General features: G+C 41.9%; 2 protein-coding genes across 8 annotated transcripts; both read left to right on the top strand.

Moving 5' to 3' along the window:
- Positions 1-4,710: 4,710 nt before the first annotated feature.
- Positions 4,711-11,528, top strand: vdac1 (voltage-dependent anion channel 1). The gene is made up of 9 exons (XM_079284052.1): positions 4,711-4,788; positions 5,502-5,571; positions 7,143-7,192; positions 7,440-7,592; positions 7,712-7,764; positions 8,541-8,768; positions 9,387-9,537; positions 10,290-10,347; positions 10,461-11,528. Exons 2-9 carry the CDS (start codon positions 5,505-5,507, stop codon positions 10,550-10,552), a joined length of 852 nt encoding a protein of 283 aa, XP_079140178.1. The 5' UTR covers positions 4,711-4,788; positions 5,502-5,504; the 3' UTR covers positions 10,553-11,528.
- A 1,081-nt stretch (positions 11,529-12,609) lies between these two features.
- On the top strand, positions 12,610-20,459 carry cUnh5orf15 (chromosome Un C5orf15 homolog). Of its 7 annotated transcripts, XM_079284023.1 has the most exons (5): positions 12,610-12,742; positions 16,383-16,813; positions 16,859-16,906; positions 17,087-17,635; positions 18,845-20,459. In XM_079284023.1, exons 1-5 carry the CDS (start codon positions 12,622-12,624, stop codon positions 18,977-18,979), a joined length of 1,284 nt encoding a protein of 427 aa, XP_079140149.1. In that variant the 5' UTR covers positions 12,610-12,621; the 3' UTR covers positions 18,980-20,459. The 7 variants fall into 7 exon arrangements, with proteins under 7 accessions (XP_079140149.1, XP_079140147.1, XP_079140145.1 ...); XM_079284021.1 differs by having other exon boundaries at positions 16,383-16,720; positions 16,859-17,635; XM_079284019.1 differs by having other exon boundaries at positions 16,383-16,720; positions 16,766-17,635.
- The last annotated feature ends 3,134 nt before the right edge of the window (positions 20,460-23,593 follow it).

The following is a 23,593-nucleotide window of genomic DNA, read 5'->3' as shown; positions in this document are numbered from 1 at the left end:
GGGACGGATGGATGGAAGGAGAGGCAGAGGAGCTTGGACCCTGTGTGAACCGCTGAATAAAAAAAAGAAAAAGAAAGATGACATACTGCCTAATTTATCCATATGCTGCATATTATGGCATCTGTTTACAATTTATCTTATTTACTTTGGTGATGCTCGGCCCGGGTTGATTAACATTTTCTGTCGTGTTTGTTGTCTTCTGGAGCGGGGTTTGATTGGCACTCAGCGACGGCTGTTTGAAGTGAGCGTGCAGCGTCGGCTTTGAAGGTTGGGGGATGAAAGCAGGAGCATCCAGATATGACTGGAGGATAATCTAGAAATGAATTTTGGCTCGCCTCTGAAGGCGACCGACGGGCGACAAACACGTTACCGGTTGTTGATGAAATGTTACTTGAGATTCAGCGATGCAGGGACATAAAACAGAGATGGAAACTTCTAAATACACACCAGGAAATAAGTAAAATATGTTTGTTTAATGACAACAAGATGCTGGTGGAGGAGTGGAGAACGAGCCATCTCTCCTCCTCCGTCATGAGACAGCTCCTTTTATTTATGAGCCGTGCTGTTTACAGTTGGGATGACAATTAATGTAATTAATCACCGCTTCCCATCATGGCTGCCTTCAGCGTGTCTTGAAAACATTAAATTCTCCAAAACAATATTGCATCAAAATGTGAAAAAGAAAAGCTGCAGTCCAATAAGAAAAGTTTGAAATAAAGCCAGCAGGCACTGTTTGAAGAAGTAACACTCTCAAAGTTGTTTTTAAAGCTCTTAAGAAGCAGATCTGCTGCAGCTTGTTGTCGAAGGTAAACGTAACTAAGAAAAGTCAATAGTTTAGTGACAGCAGAAATGCACTAATCCGTATTTAATATTCAATGGACTTAAAAAAAACGACATGTTCAATATAAAAATCCTCCCGGCAAGAGAAAGAAATATGTTTGGCTTTGACTTTTCTCTCCAAGTTAATCTTATGAACTTGATGTTTTGCATGTTAATCCTTTCCCATAAAGAATCACGTGAACTCAGGCTCTTTGGCTGATGTTGAGCAGAACATGATGCTCGCAGTCGAGTCGTAAACAAGATCAATTGGAAACACTTTACACACAGTAAAGCAAAAAACTATAAAGATACTTCACAAAAACTTTGCAGTGCGCTCAGTATGTTGGGAAAATGAGTTAACGATGATATATATATATATATATATACTGTGTATAATGGAAGGGAAAAGACTGTTATGTTGCACAGCTTGAGTACATTTTGTGAATAAAATAAAAGCAAATCAGATTGTAGCATTCATATACATTTTAATCATGTTTTGTTGCAGTGAAAAAAGGATATCTCCAAATTTGGTCATTTTGAGCTTTACCGATGTGAATGATTCAATTTAAATTTAAATTTTCCTTTAATTCTCACATTTCTTAAGATGAATAAAGCATAAAAATAACTATTCGATTATCTGATAAAAAGCTTAAAGCGGTGCTGTTTTTCTTTGCTCATGAACAGTGGGTGTGTTTGGAGATGCAAGGTTTTCACACTGCTGGGGTTCACCTCTTTGTTAAAAGGGTCGCAAACAAAATCTCGACCCACAAATCTAGAAAAAAGAGAGGAAAAGTTAAAGGATGACATGTTTAATGTTGCTGTAACAGTTCACGTGGATGAGGGATTGAATTTAAATGTGAATCTCTGCTGCTGAGACACAATGCACTCATTTCTCCGAAAACACACGTGCACTGACACGAGGGAGTTTGTGTTCACATTTACCAACACTGACATCTAGTGGCTAAAACGAATCACATGTTGGCTTCACTGCTTCACTCATGCTCATCCCACTCACTCTGGAGTTTATTTGTTTTTGAATACAAGCAGCAGCTCAGTCACTGCAGCATCTCCTCTTTGTTTCAGAGGACAGAAAGGATGTTGCAAAGGTTTTATTTACCGTCAAACTGACAGATAAACCAACCGCAGCTGACGTGTGATTTCCTGTATGTGTTACTGTCTATCTACAGCTCTTAGTAGCAAACAGACATGTGAGTGTACATGGAATAAGAAGCAAAGAAAGAAATGATTAATGGGTGAAAGAGGTGCAGCTTCTCAGAGTTGGCTTCTTGCTGCCAGCTGTAAAGGAAGCGCCTGAAGCTTTTGGCAGCGTTCCCTTCACGCAACCACACTGCTGAGTTTCTGCGAAATGCTGCACACAAAGTTAAAGTGCAGAACGTCTCAAAGACCATCTCTCTGCATTTCACAGCCAGGAGGAGGGTAGCGAGTCAACGCTGTTTCACCAACTACTTTACCCGTGAATATCTACGCACACCTGCCTGTACAGTCTGATATTTCACTAAGAACCTGAGAGGAATGAAGAAACTGCATCCATCATAAAATAAGACATTTATTCAAATGTCATTCTGCTGGAAATATTTGGATCTGGTGTTTGTCATGTTCTGCAAAACTCTGTCAGTGGAAATATTTATCTTAGTGCAATATCATATACATAAATTAATATAAATCAGATTGTGGTGTCAAAATATGTATAAGTACATGCGTATTATCAAGACAATTTACTTTAAGATTGTTTTATTCGTATACATTTTAAACATATTTTGTTGCAGTGAAAACAGTGTATCTCAAAATGTTGTCTTTTTGAGCTTTTCGGATACAAAGAATGGTTGAATGTTCATTTTTCTTTTTCTTTAATTCCATGATCTCTTTTGGTGAATAAAGCATTAAAAACCCCAGTAGATTATCTGAAAAAATATGATATATACTTAAATATAAAATAGTTTCACCTCCATAAGGAGTTGTGCACGTAACATTGTTTTATATATTTACAGTATATATGTGGAACTATTTTATACTTTCTAGGCTACTGTTATATGTAACAATAGCATCCCATTGTATAAACAGAATACACTTTAAACTATGAGCCTGGAAATTAAAGTAAATGTAGTGGAGTAAAGAAGTACATTATACGCCTCTGAAAGCAGGAAAGTGAAAAACTTGAGTTTTGAGCCTCCAAAACTGTATTTAAGTGAACAGTAACAGTAGCCCACTGAAGTAAATGTGCTTTCCACCACTGAAATCAGGTTACATTTTCTGATATTATTCTATTCCATTGTGTATATTGTACATTTTTATATTTAATATTTTTTACTCTGTTATTTGTATCGCTTTAAAAAAAACAACTTGTGGGATTAATAAAGTAACTATCTATCTATCTATCTATCTATCTATCTATCTATCTATCTATCTATCTATCTATCTATCTATCTATCTATCTATCTATCTATCTATCTATCTATCTATCTATCTATCTATCTATCTATCTATCTATCTATCTATCTATCTATCTATCTATCTATCTATCTATCTATCTATCTATCTATCTATCTATCTATCTATCTATCTATCTATCTATCTATCTATCTATCTATCTATCTATAATAAACACATGAAAGTGGGTCCATGAGATCACATTAGATTCGTTTTTCTCTGAAATTCATCTTGATGTTTTCAGAAATAAATCAAAGAAAATAAAGCATCACCTGCCGTTAAATGGCTACTTCACAGAGTGACTGCAAACCACACAACAAGTGAGTGAAAACTAGTTGAAAAAGCATCGCAGCAGTCGCAGGTTGTGAATGAAATTCATCGTGACAGCAGAGGTCAATATGAGCTCATCCTGTCCTCCTGTCCTGTACAGATGTGATGTAACATTACAGCTGCTGATTCAGCGCCTCTGTCCCGGGACGGTTTATAAACCCGCACGACAGCGGTGAGGTTTGCGATGAAGGTGCAGGAAGCTGATCTCCAGTCAGCTGTTAATGGGACTTCTTTTTTATCCCAGGGATGCTGCAGGAGGAGTTGCGTGCCGCCTGGAGTAAACTGCGCCTGCGCGAAGGTGCCAGTCGGACACCAGAGAGAATTATGTAAAAAGCGAGATAGTTCCCTTTTCACTATTTCCGTTTTCGGGTGTCACATGGCAGAGGATGAAGGGGAGAAATGTATTATTCTACCTATTTTCATTATTCTCGTTTAACTGGGAAACAATTTGAGTATTTGTTGCTGGACCTGTAGCCTTCTATTTATATATTTAGCTTTGCTTCTGTTGAGACATCATGAATTGTAAACACACCTGAAACTGTGTAGTTCTTTAAAATAGCTTTTTTTTATTTTGCATTTTGGTCTTAGGCAAAATATGTATCCTATTGGTAGTGCTTAGCATATTATTAGTTAATTCGTTTAAAATATTCTGGTGCCAATAAACGTCTTGAATTCAAGATTTCACGTAGAAAGTAGACTAGTATAGATGGTGTACCCTATGAATAAAATGGAATTAAGTTATCAAAAGTAAAAGTACTCACAATGCAAAATGACTCGTTTTATTTATTCTAATATTGGATTGTCATTTTTATATGAAAGCCCATTTCTGCCAGCAAAAAAACCCCAAAAGGTCACAAAAACACCTACCCTACATTTGACATATAAATGGATTGTGAGTACATTGAAGACTTCTTTAAACGTGACGTGCAAACAAACAAACAGCAACAGTTCATTTATAATACTAAATCAGTGTAACACAAGAATAATTAATAGGAATTAACAGGAATAGTACTGAAATGCTGAAATGTGGTGTGAACCATCTTGCTGTTTGAATCGAATGTTGTATCTTTGACGATGACAGGCGGCCTCCTCGGCTGCTTGCGTGACTTATAACGTCACGCCGCACCACCTCCCTCCTCCCTTTGTGCAGTTTGACAAGCCCCTTCTGGACCAGGACAGGAACGCACAGAGGTAACGTTATGTGTCTTAATGTTGAAACGCAACACAGCTGAAGTTATGTGTTTACTGCACTGCGACTGCTATCAGCCGGCGATAACATGTGTTTTTACCTGGAGTCGGATGCAGCTCTGCGTGCAGAGAGAGAGAGAGAGCGATGCTAGGCCTGCTGCTAGCTTGTCCCCTGTCCACCTTGATAGCTAGCTAGTGCTAATCTGTTAGCACAGGCGAGGGCAGGGAGAGGCTGCCTCCTACAACCGCTTTGTCTGAGTCAAGTGGTCGCTGCTGTAATTCACTCTAATTTAGAGAGAGAGAGAATAGTTTTTTTTATTTTCACAAACAAGACTAACGTTACAGCTAAAGTGGTGCTGAAGGGCAGAGATGTGTGAAACTTAAATGCTAGCCTCATGCTATGTGATTTGTGCCCTCTTATTTTGTAAAGTTATGTGTGATTGCTGCTTAAAGACATATTTCTTCAACCTAGAGTCATTAAGGTTTTAGCCCAGTACACCTCAGTAACGAGACTTTGCAGGCTGTCATATATACAGGTGGTGTCCTAGTGTCTGTGGCTCTATTGTCTTCTCTAAACATGGCTTTTTCCACTTTGAAACAATGTCTAAATATATTAAATTACATCAACAGCATAGGCCAAAATGTGACACCTGCGTACAAGCTGGCCTCTATGCTGACATGTTTGAACAAATGGTCGTTCCTGCTTCTCTTTGCAGATCATGGCTGTACCTCCCACCTACATTGATCTTGGGAAGTCTGCCCGGGATGTTTTCACCAAAGGATACGGTGAGCACCGCGGCGCGCAGACAACCGCACTCGCTCATTTCACCGACATGTACAGCAGTATCGTCTGGAGGGTGACGCTGTTCAATCACAGTAGAATACTGCTATGATGTGAGGCCGCTGATAATAACGATCGTATGGAGATGATTCTGAGATTCACACATATTTAACAGAAGAGCAGAAAGTGGCCATTCTCTATATATTTAATGCATTTCAAAATACTTCAGCTTTTACATACTTTAATAGAGTTTAATCGATGTATCAAATTCTAAGTTTACGCCACTTTTTAACACAGCGAGCAGCATATCGTCTGTACTCGTGTGCTTTAAAGACTTGACAAAGCTCCTCCATTGACATATATTATATACTATTTTCCCAGTCTGTGCAGTACTACTACCTGTGATGTGAAAGTTTTCGAGTTTTGAAACATGTTATTGTCAGATTGCAAAATCAGGGTAAAACACTGAGCTCTGTGACGCTCCATGAAGGATATGGAGACCATTGGTAGCCTGTAGTGTAGTGGCGTACTGTGTTACCTTGTTAGTGCTAATCTGTAAATAATTAAAACATAAAACGGGAGGCTTTTTATCGCTTCTACATTTAAAGTTTTCTGGAAGGCAGATAAGCAATGGTCAAACTTGTTGCTAGTTTTATTTCTACATCACTCTTTACACTCGAAGAACAGTATTTCTTCCTGTATTGTGCTGTGAAGTAATAAAGGAGATTTCTTGCACGATTCGATGAAACACTTCCTCTCAGGCCCCTGCCCAATGCCCAAACGACTCAAACCAGTTGCTGCTCTGTTGATAGCTAACATGGAGAGGAGTTGGCGGATGCGGGTGTGTTTTGTGCGTACAGTACACACAGCTGTGCTCCAAGGGTGACTGATGTCCAGTTAATATCTCGGGAACTCCCGGGTTGTTGATTCACCGCAAGCTTGGGCAGTGACAGTAATTCATCCCTGTGGGTTTCACTGCAGGCTTGCGGTGCTCACATGGAACAAATTGAGTCCATCACCTTCACAGAACAAGTCTCGGCTTTGGATGAGGATGGACAGTGAATTAGTTGAGGATTTAGTGAGGGGGAGCTGGATACGTACGAGGCCAGACAGTACATGAACGTGGCGATCTCTGGGTCGTGCGAAGTGCGGTTGGTTAAATCAACTGATGGCTGTTATGCTGGGTAAGGCCAGGATCCGTTTAACCGGCCTTCTAGCTGTTATTCATAACCGACGGCACGAATGCGCTCACAGAATCTACCGGTACATCAAATCAATACCCGCTTTCAGTCAGTGGCATGTAAATAACTTTAAATGCAGTCTGGAGGCTGATGAACGGCTGTTTCACTGACACCAATCAATGACTTGATTTAAAGGGTTTGGAAATATCTAAAGGGATTCTTTAAATGTCTATTAACAGAATTTTGCATGCTTAAGACTCGTAATATTGCCATGAGAGTAGTACTCGTTGAGAGGGCTCTTCTGTGCTTGGGTTCACTTCAGTAATCGAATGTTTCAGAGAGAATCTGTCACCCCGACGTCATTTTCATCTTGTGTTCAATATTGTCTGTTTCAGGCTTTGGGGTCATCAAGCTGGACTTGAAAACAAAGTCTGAGAATGGACTGGTAAGTCGTCGGCAGATGATCAGAGCTCCAGGCTGCAGCTGTCCTATCATAGCTTAAGAGGCTCCTGGCTGTTAATGTTCCCTCAGTCGTTTGGATAGAGTTTCTGTTTCAGAGTGAGATCAGTACTACGTCAATGTCTTCAACCCTATATATTACGGTGCAAGACGTCAACAGTACAATGACGTTAACGTGGTTATGTACCTGGCTGTGTGACCCGTCAGCCTGACTCTAATAACACCATCTGCAGGAGTTCACCAGCACGGGCTCTGCCAACACTGAGACCAGCAAGGTGGCCGGATCCCTGGAGACCAAGTACAAGTGGGCGGAGCACGGGCTGACCTTCACGGAGAAGTGGAACACCGACAACACCCTGGGGACCGAGATCACCATTGAAGACCAGGTTGGTGATGCGCTGTTTGAGGGGGAAAGAAGATCTAAAGTATGGCTACAAAATACAGCGTTGAGTGGCATCAACGGAAGTTTATTCATTCTGTTCTGTCTTGCTTGTCTATTCCACAGTTGGCTAAGGGGCTGAAGCTGACGTTCGAGTCCTCCTTCTCACCAAACACCGGGTAAGAAGAGCTCAATGAGAAAAAGGAACATTGAGTTCATTTCAGTGATGAATCAAGAGTTCGGTGGAATGAAGTCGAGCCTTCCTTCATGTGCTACTGGAGCTTCAGTAAATGGGGTTAAACAATTCATCAAAAGCTACGTGGCCATTTCAAATACGTTGCATTTCTACTGGCAATTCAGCAAAACTAGAATACACAAAAACAATATTTAGCCGACATCCAGTAACAGTAACATGGGTGTGTTTACATCCGAGCTATTTTGCTCCCTAGTCCAGCCTTACTGTGCTGTGATTGGTGGATTATCTGGCGATAGCAATGTACTTTCCTTCGCTGCGACAAAAGTGAGTGAGGTGAGTGAGTGGCTAGTTAGCTAGCTAGCTTGCTAATTCCACCATGATTTAATGCCACGCCTGTTAGAGGAAATGAGCTGAACTCAAGGCAACAAGTACTAGCCAATCATAGCACAGTAGGAAGGGACTAGTGTAACACTCTTTGGGATGAAAAATAACGCATGAGCTACAGTATTTGCATAATTTCTGGATAGCTAACATGAGCTAGCTCGCTAAGTCAGTTAATTTGTAACGCTAACGGTGCCGGTTGAAGTGCCTCCAGTAATGTCTGTAAGTATGTATGACTGTATGGTTGCAGTAGCTCTGATACACGTCACTACTTGAGTTTTTATTTCTTTGTCACAGCGGTGTGATGTTTCTCACTCTGGGGCACCTTGTCCTCTGACGTTATAACATCCTCTTCTCTCTCCTGGACTTTCCTGCCAGCAAGAAGGGCGGCAAGGTCAAGACGGGCTACAAGTGCGACCACATCAACCTCGGCTGTGACGTCAACTATGACATCAACGGTACGGCCGTCCACGGCGCCGGCGTGGTGGGCTACGAGGGCTGGCTGGCCGGCTACCAGATGACCTTCGAGGCCGGAAGGAACCGGATCACCCAGAGCAACTTTGCGGTTGGATTCAAGACGGACGAGTTTCAGCTCCATACGAATGTGTAAGACGATACAAAGAAGCAGATGGTCATGAATACATCCTTTGTACCACACACGATGCCTTTCTAATGCACTGTCCATAAGCCTTGAGTTTGAAACTGAGCCAACTATTTATGTAACTATACACTCTGATATTGGGTTAGGGTTTCTGTCCTGCAGTACTTGAACTTAGGTCATGGACTTAAAGCTTTAGCTGCAAGTGAAACTACTGATTCCAGATGGCTGAGCGTGGCTGGACAGAGGCCTTCGGTTTTCGTGTCCTTGCCGGCTCACTAACTTGTCGCCCACTGGGCTGTGTGCCGGGGCACCCAAACTTATTTTTAGACCCAGGTGATGGGATTTACTGTAATGCAAGTGAGACGGAGTGAGTGAGTGGTTGGCAGACAGACAGCGCCTCGGTGAAAAGGCAGAGTGAGGTAGCGTCGGAGAGACGGGGCACAGAGTTTGTCCTGTTTCCTGCTGTGCTCCTGGCCGAGCCCGTCTGGTTCAGTGTACAGCTGATGTGGTTGTGTGAGGTCGGACAAAGTATACTGTAGGCTTTACATCACAGAAAATATCACCTCTAGGGAATCCTTTTGCGTTGCATTTACATATATTCTGATCTGCTGTTTTTCCCTCAGAAATGATGGCACCGAGTTCGGTGGCTCCATCTACCAGAAGGTGAACGACCAGCTGGAGACGGCCGTCAACCTGGCCTGGACTGCCGGAAACAGCAACACCCGCTTTGGCATCGCTGCAAAGTATCAGATTGATCCTGACGCATCCTTCTCTGTGAGTAGTGTGTAACCTGAAGAAGTAGTAGTAGTAGTAGTAGTAGTAGTAGTAGTAGTAGTAGTAGTAGTAGTAGTAGTAGTAGTAGTAGTAGTAGTAGTAGTAGTAGTAGTAGTAGTAGTAGTAGTAGTAGTAGTAGTAGTAGTAGTAGTAGTAGTAGTAGTAGTAGTAGTAGTAGTAGTAGTAGTAGTAGTAGTAGTAGTAGTAGTAGTAGTAGTAGTAGTAGTAGTAGTAGTAGTAGTAGTGTCACGTGTTGTACAATGACGATGTCCCTTTTTTCCATTTTTAAACTTCTTCTACAAGGAATTCATAATGCAGCATCAGATTCTTAACCTTTCGTTGACCAGAGAGGCTTTGACAATATGCACCACAACTAGTCCCGTTGCTCCAATCAGTCCGTTCACCATCTTCTCTGCATGACCAACGTGGAAGGACGGATGTACATCCATGTTGTGATTACATCTCATTTAGTTAAGAGAAGCCTCATCGAGTCTACAGAAAGGCCCAGGCTGATGTCGATCACATTGGTCCTTAAATCCCACTCACAGCAGAGCCAATTAGTGTGAATGGTTTAGTGTAATTACACGTATTCCAACTACTCTTAATAACATGTTAATAACGCGGCTAACACGGAACTATGAAGTGGTACAGTTTTTATGTGGTAGCACTTTTTTCCCCCGCATCGGCATGGTCCATTCATCTGTTAGTGATATGTGTTCTTTGTATGATTTTCATCTGCGGTTCTCACACAGGCCAAGGTGAACAACTCCAGCCTGGTGGGCCTGGGCTACACTCAGACTCTGAAGCCAGGTGAGTGCGCTCTGCTTAAAACGGGCCACAACATGCACCACAAGACCACAATATCTCAACATGTGTCTATTTATTAAGACACTAAATCACCTGGTGTGCGTTTGTCTCTGCAGGCATCAAGCTGACACTGTCTGCTCTCCTCGATGGCAAGAACATAAACGCCGGCGGCCACAAGCTCGGCCTCGGCCTCGAGTTCCAGGCGTAGGAGGACGAGGCTGCCGCCCTTCCAGTCCTCCCAGCACACACTCATTCCCCACCTAAAATTCCAAATCCTTAATTGATTAGCTAGCCCCCCCCCAGAGTCCCCTAGACATGCTACAGCTGGAGCCAAGACAGAATGCAGGTCAAGTCGTTCTTGCAACGATCCACCACTTTTTTCAAAGGACCACTTTAAGGGAATCATCATATTTTCAAACTACAGAACTGAGTTCTGAACAAAACTACAACTCGATTAACAGAAAGTTTTATCTTGAATAGCTTGCGAGGGGGGAAAAAGTAGCGTTGAGTGCATTCATGTTGGCCTCACTATTTTGTCTTTTCACTACAATTGTACACGATGCTTTAATTTGAGAGTCTCTGCTTTCCAATGCAGATGAAAAGGGAAAGGGCCGTTAGCATGGAGTTGAGTAGTTGCACCACCAGATGGTGCTGTTGCAAAGCACTGTTTAAGCACTCCTCGCTCAGCAGTCGTAGCGGTGATACAACAGTTTAATTTTCTCACTCCTGCACTGGAGAGCGCTTACATCTGTCTTGATATATTATTCAGTGGGAAGGGTTAGTTGTCCCTGATGTTAGCAGCTGTCATTAGCTCAAAGACACTAAACCCCAATGTGGACATTGTGTGTTTTTTGTCTCACTTGTTTGTTTTTTGTGTCTGTGCATTTGGTGTGAAAAATGTCTTTTGTTACATATAGTAAAATTATTTTATTGATAGACTTGCATAGTTTAATCCACCTGTGAAGTCTTGCAAGTTCCTGGTCGAGCAAAGGGAGGGAGACCTATCGTCACACAGTTACACTCCTCTGGATAAGAGTTCCAGAACTTCTCTAAGGGAGGATGAAGATCACGATTACAGTGGACAGGAAATGGTAGTCTTCCACAACTGGTTATGGAAATGATGCTTCGTGTATTTGACAGTATTGTCGTTCCTTGACTCATGAATAAAGAACATCTTGAACCAGTTTGATTGTTTTTGCTCTCTTGTCACATAATGTTCATATAATGATCTTGTGAGGACTCATTTCAACCCATGTTTACTTAAAGTTCTGTGAAAATGCTTTTGATCAAATAAGATGGCCATTTGCAACAGCTGAAGACTATTTAAAAAGCGTTTTAAGGCAGGAGACACAAGAAATAGCCGTACAATTTACATACAAAAGAAGACAAGTGCAGCTTGAACAGTTAAAGATGTTTGCCTGTGGGATTAAGTGAGCTTAAAAATGTCCAATAATAAATCATGTCAGGCACCCAGGTGAGCTCCTGCATTAATAAGTCTGATGGAGGAAGGCACAAAGCTTGACATGCTCTCTCACTCTTCAATGGGAGTGACTTATATCTGCAGGTTGAAGGCCATGTTGACATGTCTCGGGTGTAACTGATCAAATTAATTATGACCCTGTTGTATTTGGTCACAGCCATTCCAGAGGGCCAGCATGCACGATACCAGGGCCTTAATCAGTTATTAATCACACCTGTGCGTACCCTGCAACGCTATGTCACAATGGCTGCTGTGAAATGGGCCTATTGGTTGTGTAATGTGTGCGTGTGGTATTTGAATGGCTCCACTTTCTCCATGGCCATTGACCTCCAGCGTAGGACGGTGAGCTGTAATCTCCTTGGTCTTGAAGACGTCGAGGTCATCATACACCATTATGTGTCCATCTCAGCTCAGAGGCCGGCCCCTCAGAGTGCAACACATACATCGTTGAATAAGTCCTTATGGTGGAACAACAATGTTTAACGTCCTCATTGTTAATCCAAAACAATGAGGAGCAAAGACAGTGTCACGAAAACAATTATATAAATGTCAATATTAAGACATTTAGACAAATTTCCCCTTGCAGGATTAATAGTCAGTCTCTCTCTCTCTCTCTCTCCATCCAAGGTATTTGGAGGAGGACACAACGTTACAAGCAACTGTCACGAATTGCAACAGACTCAGACCACATGACTTTGTCATCGACTCACGCGCATCCAGTTCGTCATCGACCTCACGCGCATCCTCCTATGTGGCCATGTGGAAACCACGCCCCTTCAGTTACTCACGCAAACAACATGGCGACGTGCAGGAAGATGGTGCGAAACAGGAGACATATTTGCGCTCTTTCCCTGATTATTTGCCTCCAAATGTTAACCAGCGGCTGCCTGTCAGCTCCGATATATAACACGACGGAAGGTATGTTATACTGAAGTACCCGTATGTTTGTTTATTTAAGGAAACCAACAGCGCTCCTAGTTAGCTAGCCAGTGTCAGATAGCTAGCTAGCTTAGCAACCACGGTGTCAGACGAGAGGGACGATGGCGGAAGAGTCTTAAAATAGTACATTTATATTAATTGTCATTATCAAACTATTACAGTACAGATTCATTTACTAAATATAGTGATTTTGAGGTTTTAAATACTACTACGCAGTGGCGTGATGTTTGGCAATGTTTGGCCATAAAAAACAACTCGGAAATCAGCAAACAGGAAGTGATGTTTCACAACAAAGTTCAAGCTCGTGACCTTTTATTGGATGTAATGTAGCGTGTATATCGAGCAGTTAACTCTGTAAATGTCTGTTCTATGATAACTGTGAGACAAATGCCATTGTAGTTAAAGGGTCTACTTTGTGATACCCCTCGGGTGACTCCTTTAGGAGCAGTGATTTGTGGTGGACAGGCCCGGATGTCCTTGTCATATATCTGAGCTGTTAATTAACCCTCCTGTCAGCCCAAAACAACCATTTGAAGTTTACCATCAAGGAACTGGGACCACAGCAAAGGCTGTGAAATTGCTCTCAATGGCAAGTTCTGTGTTGCATAAGTGGACTTTGACTGCGTGTAGTTTTGTTGGCAGAAATCTGTTGAGATACGTGGTGTTGATATCCTTGCCCGTGTTCTTTACTCTTTTTAAATGAAGACCGTGTGTGGGTTGCTTCATTGTTGCAGTATTGTTTGCTGGGTCTGGCTCATTTATTTTTCGCATTATGACTGTGCCACGCCATCGTCATCGCCACTCAAGCAAATCATCTCTACATGTATTATTGTGATAAAGATGCACTGGTGCAAAGAAATGTCCGTGAATTCGAGTCTTCTCTCGAATTTGTCACGCAAGTCTTGACATCTGACATTACAAATGGAGCTATTTGTTTCATTTTCACTTTGCGGGCCTGGAATTCACATCTGTATCCGATTGCAACATTTATTGGCTTAACGTGTCCTCCACTTTGAAGTATTGTAAGTTGCATAAACTCTATTGACTCATGAAATCAGATTGTGACACATCATTAATGTTCTGTACTTATCTCTAACTCTTGGGCATCATCCATGCATCATATGGGATTAATGTGAACTAGAAAATGCATTTCCTGCTGAAAATGCGTTGGAATGCTGAAAACTGAAATGAATCTCAAAAACATTGCTGAAAATAGATATCCAATTTAAAACAAATTGCAAAAAGCTGAATAATTCAAAAAGTTGAAAGATTACAAATATGAAGTTATGTCACCCCTCTCCTGAAAGAGCTGAACATCTTGATATTCGAACGGTTTCTGTAGCTTAAAATAATTCCAGCAGTAGTGATATTTGTTGTAGTAGTAGTAGAAGTATTATTCGCAGTAAGTATAAGTATGAGTAGCATTTGAATAAGTACTAGTTGTAGCAGTGGTGATATTTGTAGTAGCAGTAGTAGTAGAAGTTGTCGTCGAAGTATTTGTAATTAGTAGAAGTAGTAGTATCAGCAGTCGTACTAATAGCTGTAGTAGTATTAGTACTGGTAGTAGCAGGAATAGCAGTATTAGCAGTTGTGGTGTCAGTGGTAATAGTAGTGGTAGTGGTAGTAATACTATTTATGGTAGCAGTAATAGCAGTTGTAGTAATAGTAGCAACAGCAAAAGTTGTAGTAGTAGTGGTAATACTAGAAATATTAGCAGTAGTAGTAGTTGTCGCAGTATTAGTAAGAGCATTCATTATTTCAACAAAAAAGCCTAATTTTGAGCAAAACGTTTAAATACAGTTAATCCATGAGGCTTTTATTTTGAAAGGGTGGGACTGGGTGGGGGAGGGAGGGGGAGAGGAGACATAATCATCATGTTTGACAGATAAACAGAAGTTATTAAATGACAGGCTTCATCACAAGCAGTTCAGTTAGAATTCAGACCTCTAAAGATCCCTAAGACCTGAATGACTGTATGAGAGACAGAGAGATAGAGGGAGAGGAGTGTATGTGCGAGTGTGTCTGTGAGGAGAGAGACAGAGAGAGAGAAGAAAGAATTTGTGAGAGAGAGAGAAGAAAGAATTTGTGAGAGAGAGAGAAGAAAGAATTTGTGAGAGAGAGAGAAGAAAGAATTTGTGAGAGAGAGAGAAGAAAGAATTTGTGAGAGAGAGAGAAGAAAGAATTTGTGAGAGAGAGAGAAGAAAGAATTTGTGAGAGAGAGAGAGAAGAAAGAATTTGTGAGAGAGAGAGAGAGAGAGAGAGAGAGAGAGAAGAAAGAATTTGTGTGAGAGAGAGAGAGAGAAGAAAGAATTTGTGTGAGAGAGAGAGAGAGAGAGAAGAAAGAATTTGTGAGAGAGAGAAGAAAGAATTTGAGAGAGAGAGAGAAGAAAGAATTTGAGAGAGAGAGAGAAGAAAGAATTTGAGAGAGAGAGAGAAGAAAGAATTTGAGAGAGAGAGAGAAGAAAGAATTTGAGAGAGAGAGAAGAAAGAATTTGTGAGAGAGAAGAAAGAATTTGTGAGAGAGAGCGAGAGAGAGGCTCTGATATCTCTGGCAAACTTTCTCATTTGGAGATTGTCCGATGTTTTATCTTTTACAGCTTACATGACTGTTGTCCTGCTCTGCCATGTCTTTCCTCGTCTCTCCCTCTTGTGTCGCGGTGTGTGTAAATGTCACTCGAATCAGGAAACTTATCAGAATACTCATGTCTGATTGGCCGAGATGCAACACGTAACAGCTGCAACAAATCATGTGTGTGCGGCTTTTATTTTAAAATGGGGTGTGTGTGTGGAGGAGGGGGGAAAGACCTCTGAAGATCCCTAAGACCTGAATGACTGTATGAGAGACACAGAGAGAGAGAGAGGGAGAGGAGTGTATGTGCGCGTGTGTCTGTGAGTCTGTGTGTTTATCAACATCACTAATTGGCTAAACAGCATTGCTTAACAGCATTCCAACAATAAAGCTGATCCAAGAGTGGAGGAAGATCCCCAAGTACATATTGACGAGATGTGTGAATTATTATTTTTCTTTTTATTATTATTATTTTTTTTGGAAATATAAGAATACTTAAATAATAAGACATTTGTTAAGTCTTAAAGGCTGACTTTCCTACATGCTGTTTTGCCTCTACCAGTTGCTGCCACAAAGATCTCCTGTTACGTGGTTATTTATGCTGGCGGTGGCCCATGTGTATGAATAGTTCCTTTCTTCTCTTGGGGACGTCTTATCCCGTGCTTCAAGTCCCAAGTGTTCTCCTCCCGTCCTTTCCTAAGCAACGCCTCCTCAGTCACACAGGGTGGAAATAATGTTCACACACTTGTTGGTTAAATGGTGTCATTGATTCAGCAATGCAGGCCAGATGCATGAGTTCAGCTCTCATTTAAAGGTGCAGTAAGAAACTGTCAGGGTTCTTATATAAATCTAAAGTACTTTTAATTTTGAGACCGAAATGTAATGTGTTTTTTGTGTTTTAAAGGAGAGAAGTTGGTCATGACGTTAGGGCAAGTTTGAATATTTTGTTTACATGCAAATGTTTCAAATTGTTATTTTCAAGTGTTTTCACCAAATAATATATATTGTCTTGCATTGTTTTCCCCCCTCACCTGACGGTACCAATCCAAGAGAATCGAGAGGGAATCACATCTCAAAATGTTGCCACTTCAAACAAGAAAGCAGGTGAAACACAGCCTCCGCCAGCTCAGCAGATTTCAACGACTTTAACAGATCCCAAGAAGCCTGCGACATCTGCTGGCGATGACGCACAGGCTCCTCCAGACATCACCGGAACAGCCACTGGACCAAAAACATCTGAAGTGCTCGCTAAAACAACCGGTAAAGCCGCCGTCATTGACTCCTCTAACAAGACAACGCCGCAAGGACCCGTCAGAAATGGGGACGCAGGCATGGTTGCGGTTTCTGCGGTGGTCCCAGAGAAGGTTGCTGCGGTGGTCCCAGACAAGGTTGCTGCGGTGGTCCCAGAGAAGACTGCTGCGGTCCCAGACAAGGTTGCTGCGTTGGTCCCAGACAAGGTTGCTGCGGTGGTCCCAGACAAGGTTGCTGCGGTGGTCCCAGAGAAGACTGCTGCGGTCCCAGACAAGGTTTCTGCGGTGGTCCCAGAGAAGGTTGCTGCGGTGGTCCCAGACAAGGTTGCTGCGGTGGTCCCAGAGAAGACTGCTGCGGTCCCAGACAAGGTTGCTGCGGTGGTCCCAGAGAAGACTGCTGCGGTCCCAGACAAGGTTTCTGCGGTGGTCCCAGAGAAGACTGCTGCGGTCCCAGACAAGGTTGCTGCGGTGGTCCCAGAGAAGACTGCTGCGGTCCCAGACAAGGTTTCTGCGGTGGTCCCAGAGAAGACTGCTGCGGTCCCAGACAAGGTTTCTGCGGTGGTCCCAGAGAAGGTTGTGCCAACAGGTGCTCCTGTTTCTTCTGAAGCTTCTTCTTCTTCGAGTCCAGAAGTTCCCGCCACCCCTTTCAAAGTCCCTGAACCATCCAGCCCTGTAACAGACGAGTCAGAGGAATATGAATCCAAACCCTCCACCGTTCTGAACCCGTCCACAGTGCAGGACAATGATCCACACGGGCAGACTCGCAGTGGACCTTTACCTCACATCAGTCTGGATGATTACACAGATGATGACGACGACGACGCCGATGCCTACGAGGAAAACGACGTCTTTGAAAACAACAACGACGAAGACGACGTCGACGTCAAAGACCAGAGTGTGAGCAGGCTGCAGCCGGGCGGGACGGAGGACAACCGTTACAAGGGAGTGGACAGCTACAACACGGAGGACGAGGACTCGCACTTCTTCTTCCATCTGGTCATCCTGGCTTTCCTGGTGGCCATTGTTTACATCACCTATCACAACAAGAGGAAGGTGAGTGTCGGCATGAACTGCTCAGGATGTAAGAGGCCAGAGATAATGATGATGATGATCCAGCATGAGTCTGGTTTGCAGAGGGCCGATGGTACTTCAGCCGTTACCATCTGCTGCCAACAGTTTTGATAAGAACTTCTTAAATCTGAGGTTTTGCTGGTTGTCTTTTATTATATATTGTCATAAGTTCAATTGTTTTTGAAAGACAATTAGGCATTCTTACATCCAGAGCCTGAGATTTCACCTTTGGTCCATGTACTAGATGAAGAATCAGGTTCATGGATAAATATAAAGAACCATCACACAGTCCTGTAAAACACTGCATGCTGTACTTTGTTTGGGGTAAAAAAAATCACTAAATCTGTAACCTGTTCACAGTAATGTATTTGAATTACACTTTGAATGCAAAATCAGTGTCTGAAATATATACCTTCATGTAGGGCTGCAAACTAACCATTATTTTCATTGTTGATTCATCTTTTTTTTAAATGGATCGATTGTTTAATCTGTAAAAAGTCAGTCAGTGTTCCCCAAAATGACGTCCTCAAATGTCTCTTTTTAGTCCAGAGCGGGGTAAAGGAACCCCAAAATATCTACATTTAAGAAGCTGTCATCATAGTATTTTGACTGTTACCCAAACCGATGAATTAATTACCCAAATAAATGCTGATTAATGGTTGACAACTAGTCAATCAATCGTTCCACCTCTCACAGCTTTCAGCTTTTTAAATGTACAAAACTCTAAATTTTGGAGTGAAACAATGAGGATTTCCCTGAGCCGTGTAGAGTTGAGAGGACTTTCTTGTGAACCTGCATGATTTCATCTAAATGTTTATGTAATAGAAAAGTTAGAGATCTTTACAGTGTAAGAAAAACGGGTCGAAATCCTCAGATCTCAGCACTGCGTTCTTTTACTAGTTACAAACAAAGCGTCACATATTGTGGAATATGTGCCCGTATGTGGCACAACAGTGTGAAATCTTTTCTTCATCCTCGAGGAAGTTCTCTGTCAAATCAGTAGAGACGGGTTTCATATTCTACATTCTGCTGACCCCGTGTTAATATGGATTTTACAGCTGAAATAAGGATTCCAATCATGTAGTCTTTCATCTTTTTCTGCTAGCCTGTCCAGAAACAGTTTCACTTGATCAGCACTTGCACAGCTATTGGATTAATTTGATCTCTATCTGCATGTCTCGTCTTCCTCAGATCTTCCTCCTGGCTCAGAGCCGGCGTTGGAAGGACGGTCTGTGTTCCCGCAACACCGTGGAGTATCACCGCCTGGACCAGAACGTGGACGAGGCCATGCCGTCCCTCAAGATGACCCGGGACTACGTGTTCTGATGAACCAGACCTGCTCCGAGCCAGCTGGCCTTTGTGCTCGGCCAGTCCCGTTGTTGAGACGCTGCGCTTTGTCCCGGAGCCTCACTGATGCTTTCTGAGACTTATGTCTTCGGGATAGAATTCTGTTTGTTCAAGACTTTTCTGTTGTCTGCATAGAGAGATTTTTACTTTATCTGTTTTTCTTATTTGTTATATTATTTGACTTCTTGGGATTTCATATTTTGGTTTATTAGGGGTCTTTATATTTGTCTTGTTTGAGTGTTTTAGTCTTGCTAACGGGTCAAAATATAGTGCTTAATTATTACAGTTCATTATCTACCCCAAGATTAGTTCTAGGTTTCTCTCCCAGCAGTTAGCCAAGATATGAATTAACACACAAAGCATTTTCTTTTCAAAGCACTTGTTGTCATGCATACGTTTGTCTACAAACAAAGCCAGTAATCCTGCAGGATCCGATGTATGTAGATGCAGTCATTCCCAACAACTCTCCAGCGCTCATGTGGAAATGGTCCATTTGTCATCGATCTCATACAGTAAGAAGTGAAGTACTGTAAAATGACAAAAAAGTAAACATTGGGAAAATGTATTTAAATGCAGCAGTTCAAAATATACCTGTGTTTCATTTGATTTATCTCACAAAGAAAGAAATCGCATAAAATGCAGTTCAAATGACTTTTTCACCTGTTTAACGGCTTCCTGTCGCACCGTTGTGTGTAAAAGCCTTTTTCATTTAGAGTTGACCTTCTATGAGGGGAGTGAAGTCTCGGTTACATGTGGGGAAGTTAAGCTGCACATACAGTTGAGGAGGCTCCATGGGCTGAAGACAGGCACTGAACCCTGTTCGGGTTAGAATGTACGAATATAATGTGGGAGAAGTCTTCCCCCGGGTTCATCGGTTTATATTTTACTCATCTACGGTACCGCTTGTACTTCGAACCCCTCTCCAGATTTTGCTATGCAGAAGTCCTGTTTTTTATGACTTCGGTGAAGTCTCGATCACTCCTTATGGTCTTCCTTGTGGTTCCCTCATGCTCACACAGCACTTTTCATTTGTAGCTACTTCCTGTCAGTTTGGTGGACTTGTATCTGCTTGTCAGAAATATTACACGCTCTGTGTGGCCTGACCACAAAAACGAAGAACGGACTGCTTCCTAGTCATCACAGCCTCACGTGTTTCTGTCCGTCGCCGTCTCATGCCTTCAATCGAAATGCCGTAACCGCCACATGAATCCACATATTTTGTAATTAATCTCTCGTCGCCTTCTGCCAGTTTGTCAGCTGTCTCGTCCGTCTGTAGAAGTTCCAGTGGTTTGTTTGGTGATGGGATTTGCACTGTGATGTTCAGTCATATTAGAGTATGTGGGGAGGAGCTTTACTTAAAGATGGTGGATCAACACTGCTCTTGCAATCAACAGTTAAACTGTACAATCTTTTTTTTTTTTGTCAATAAAGCACAAATTGTGTACAGTCTTACCCATTATATTTATGTTGCTTTCATGTTTGACCCACTCCAGTGATGAATCTATGGTACTCTTCCTCTGAGTCGGATGAAGAGTGTTTTACATCACAGCCTTCTGTTATCGGGCTCTTTCATGCAGTAAATTCTCAGCTTAACTACGTTGGAATCACTGACTCGACGGTTACTTTGATCTCCTGTGATCCTTATGGGCTCACAGGTTGTATAATTTAATTACAGCAGTCGCAGACTGAAAACCTAAATAAAAGTTATATACTAAAGGCATCTGCATTTAGCAGCACTTGATGCATACTATCTCTGCAAAAGTCTACACTGTCTACATTAGATGCAGTTTCTCTTTTTATCTTTAGTGGTGAAACTACATAAAAAAGCAACTGCCGCAGAGCGCCGCGTTGCGATCATGTATTTTATTTGATGCTTAAGTCGTTCAGATGAACTGACGCACACTGTGTCCTTTCTCCCAGCAGGCATTTGGACTGGACTATGAAAGACACAGGTGTTGCTGACGACACTGACGAGGGCTCCTTTACAATCACGTGTCCCAGTCAGCCATCTGTGAACTTCATTAGCTACACCTGTGCCTTTCCTTCTGCGACCCGTTCAAATGTCCTCTGTGGAAAAGGGCTCTACATCAGGACTGCTGGAAGGAATAACGAGTGACTTCACCACAAGGAGGCAGTGCGCACACACTCATGTCTGATGAGGGGAACCGGTGAGTCTCTGCTCTCTGTAACGAACTGAACGGTACCGCACACACTGTGAGAGAGACTAGAACTGACTCCCCGTCGGGTTGTTGGCTGAGCAAATGAAAAATGGTTTCAACAGCTTTTCCTAGATAAATAACCTGTCAGCATGATAAAAGGGAGTTTGAGCCAAACACATTTATACTTCCTTTGCACCAACGTGCACTCTCAGAAACACCAAAGGGAGAGAAACTGGGCCTGTGTGTGAATCTTTAATGTCACACAAAACCATTGAGATGGATTTTCTGGACAGCTAAAAGTATAAAAAAAAGAAGTTCTTCGTGGCATGCGTGTCTTTTTAGAGTTGGTAAACATGCGGAGAGTGACAAGACAGATGGAAGCCGAGAGCAAGAAAGACGGACACGCATGTCTTCGACTCGTCTCCTGTAGATGAATGGCTGCCAGCCTGCCACAGGCTGTTCATGCAGCAGAGTTAATCCCATGTGCTACAGACCTACACTGGAACATATTGCACGGTCAGAAACCAACAAATCTCTCGGAAATCATTCTGCTGTTCTTCAAACTGCAGCATGACATCAAAAATAATCAATCCAACAAATGATACGTCTCTCGCTTGTATTACCTGTTTTGTCACAAAGAGTCCACTTTTGAACGCCATAAACCGAGTTATCTTCCAGCTAGCGGGCGTTTTGTCAATGGACGATTTTGCAAAAAGGGGGGTATTATTTTATTTCGACGTTAAAGCATTCAGAAGGTACCAGAGGAGGTGGGAAGATGTTTCACAAGGAAACGATGTGATTGATTCGCACTGAGCATGATTTTGCAGTAAAAGCTTCAAAAGGAAAATCTTGGATTCTTTTGCAGGTTTAAGAAAGTTCTTAGTTGTATGAAAACTGCACTGAACATAAATTAGACCAAAATAAGTTATGTTGAGTCTATCACAAGAAGTATTGAAACAATTAGTAAAGGACTTCACTGACCTTTTGATCCAACTTTCATAAGAAATGTCTCAAGTGATCAGATCCTTCAGGTGAGGTTCCTAAATAATAAGAGTAGAACTCACATAAAAGTATAATTTTTATTTTTTGTGACCAATGCTTATAAAATATCAATATTTGTATTCAGACAGACAGGCAGATCTTCAGGTATGAACTCTGTGTTAAAAGGGATGTAATATGCTGTATTTCATTTCAATCTAACACACACACACACACACACACACACACACACGCAAATACCTAAAACACTTTGAAGTAAACTGTTTCGACACCGAGTGGAGCCTCTAATTCATTCCAATCTAATTAAAATGTTGATTATTAAATGATTTCTCAAATCATATTTTCGGTATTTCATCAATTATTCAGAAACACACACACACACACATCACAAATGTTTTTTTGCGGCTTCAATCAATTATTAATTTCGCGTTTTTCCCACTCACCTAGAGGAGATAATTAAATACCTCATTCTGCTATTTGGTGTTACAAAACCCAAACTAATTCGAGCAGAAAAACAACCTTGGAGAGTGTTCTTCATTGTAACAGGCGGGCATGGGCTGCACCAAACAACGCATGAGGGCTTCAACATTTACTGTCCAGCAGAAAGACGGATAACGAACCTCCACCCAAAGAAACCAGGAATAACACCACCAGCTATAGCTTCATGGGAATAATTCACACAGCTGGAATGCATCTGTGACCAATCGAGCTCCTTGTGTGAAACTATCCATCGAGGCCAATTCGGACAGATATTGACCGATTTGGCTTCTCTGTAATAGTTTCAGTATTTTCTGCATGGATTTGGTTCATTTAGCCATCGACACATTTCACAATCTGGTGCCTCTATCAGGTGATGACAATGTGCTTTCCTACGCTGTGACGTGTGTGGATGAAGCATCAAGATGTCAAATACTGATTGAGTGGCTGGCTCGTTAGCTAGTTTGCTAATTCCACCATGTTTTAATGCTACAGCTACACAACAGCAAAAAAAGACCACATGCTTTTATCTGCTGGACTGTGTCAACGTACTTTAACGTGCCAGACTTTTTAAAATGACCATTCATGACAGCCATTGACCTTTATAACTAGCTTATGCTATTAGCGCTATAAGCATAAGCTTATTGACAGAGTAACAGGCTATATGTATGCTAGCGTTTAGCGTCATACAAATAATTTAATGCTTTGCACTAAAATGTCAAGATTTGGAACCAAATCCATCCATATTGGTTTTCAGTCAAAGAAGTTTTGGGGTTTAGTTACTCTAAGTTTTTCTGAGTATGTTAGTAAAACACGTATGGTGTTCTGGCACAACATCACACTTGCAAGGTGCATGACAGGGAAGAAATCTGGAATGATAAAAGCTCCAACAACACTTCTAATAAAGAAAGACCGTGAGCCCCACGGGCCTGGAAACTTGTTTCATAATTAAGTTTGT

Source organism: Melanostigma gelatinosum, assembly GCF_949748355.1.
Source record: "Melanostigma gelatinosum genome assembly, chromosome: 14".
Lineage (NCBI taxonomy): Eukaryota > Metazoa > Chordata > Actinopteri > Perciformes > Zoarcidae > Melanostigma > Melanostigma gelatinosum.
The sequence above is the reverse complement of the archived record's forward strand: the minus strand, read 5'-3'. Positions and strand labels throughout refer to the sequence as shown.

What these genes read in the sequence shown, in the direction of transcription:
- vdac1 (XM_079284052.1), top strand. Translation starts at nt 5,505, where the DNA reads ATGGCTGTACCTCCCACCTACATTGATCTTGGGAAGTCTGCCCGGGAT. An exon ending in CAAAGTCTGAGAATGGACTG is followed by an intron (nt 7,193 to 7,439) that starts GTAAGTCGTCGG and finishes CACCATCTGCAG; the next exon opens with GAGTTCACCAGCACGGGCTC. An exon ending in CACTCAGACTCTGAAGCCAG is followed by an intron (nt 10,348 to 10,460) that starts GTGAGTGCGCTC and finishes TTGTCTCTGCAG; the next exon opens with GCATCAAGCTGACACTGTCT.
- cUnh5orf15 (XM_079284018.1), top strand. Translation starts at nt 12,622, where the DNA reads ATGGCGACGTGCAGGAAGATGGTGCGAAACAGGAGACATATTTGCGCT. An exon ending in GATATATAACACGACGGAAG is followed by an intron (nt 12,743 to 16,382) that starts GTATGTTATACT and finishes TACCAATCCAAG; the next exon opens with AGAATCGAGAGGGAATCACA. An exon ending in CCTATCACAACAAGAGGAAG is followed by an intron (nt 17,636 to 18,844) that starts GTGAGTGTCGGC and finishes CGTCTTCCTCAG; the next exon opens with ATCTTCCTCCTGGCTCAGAG.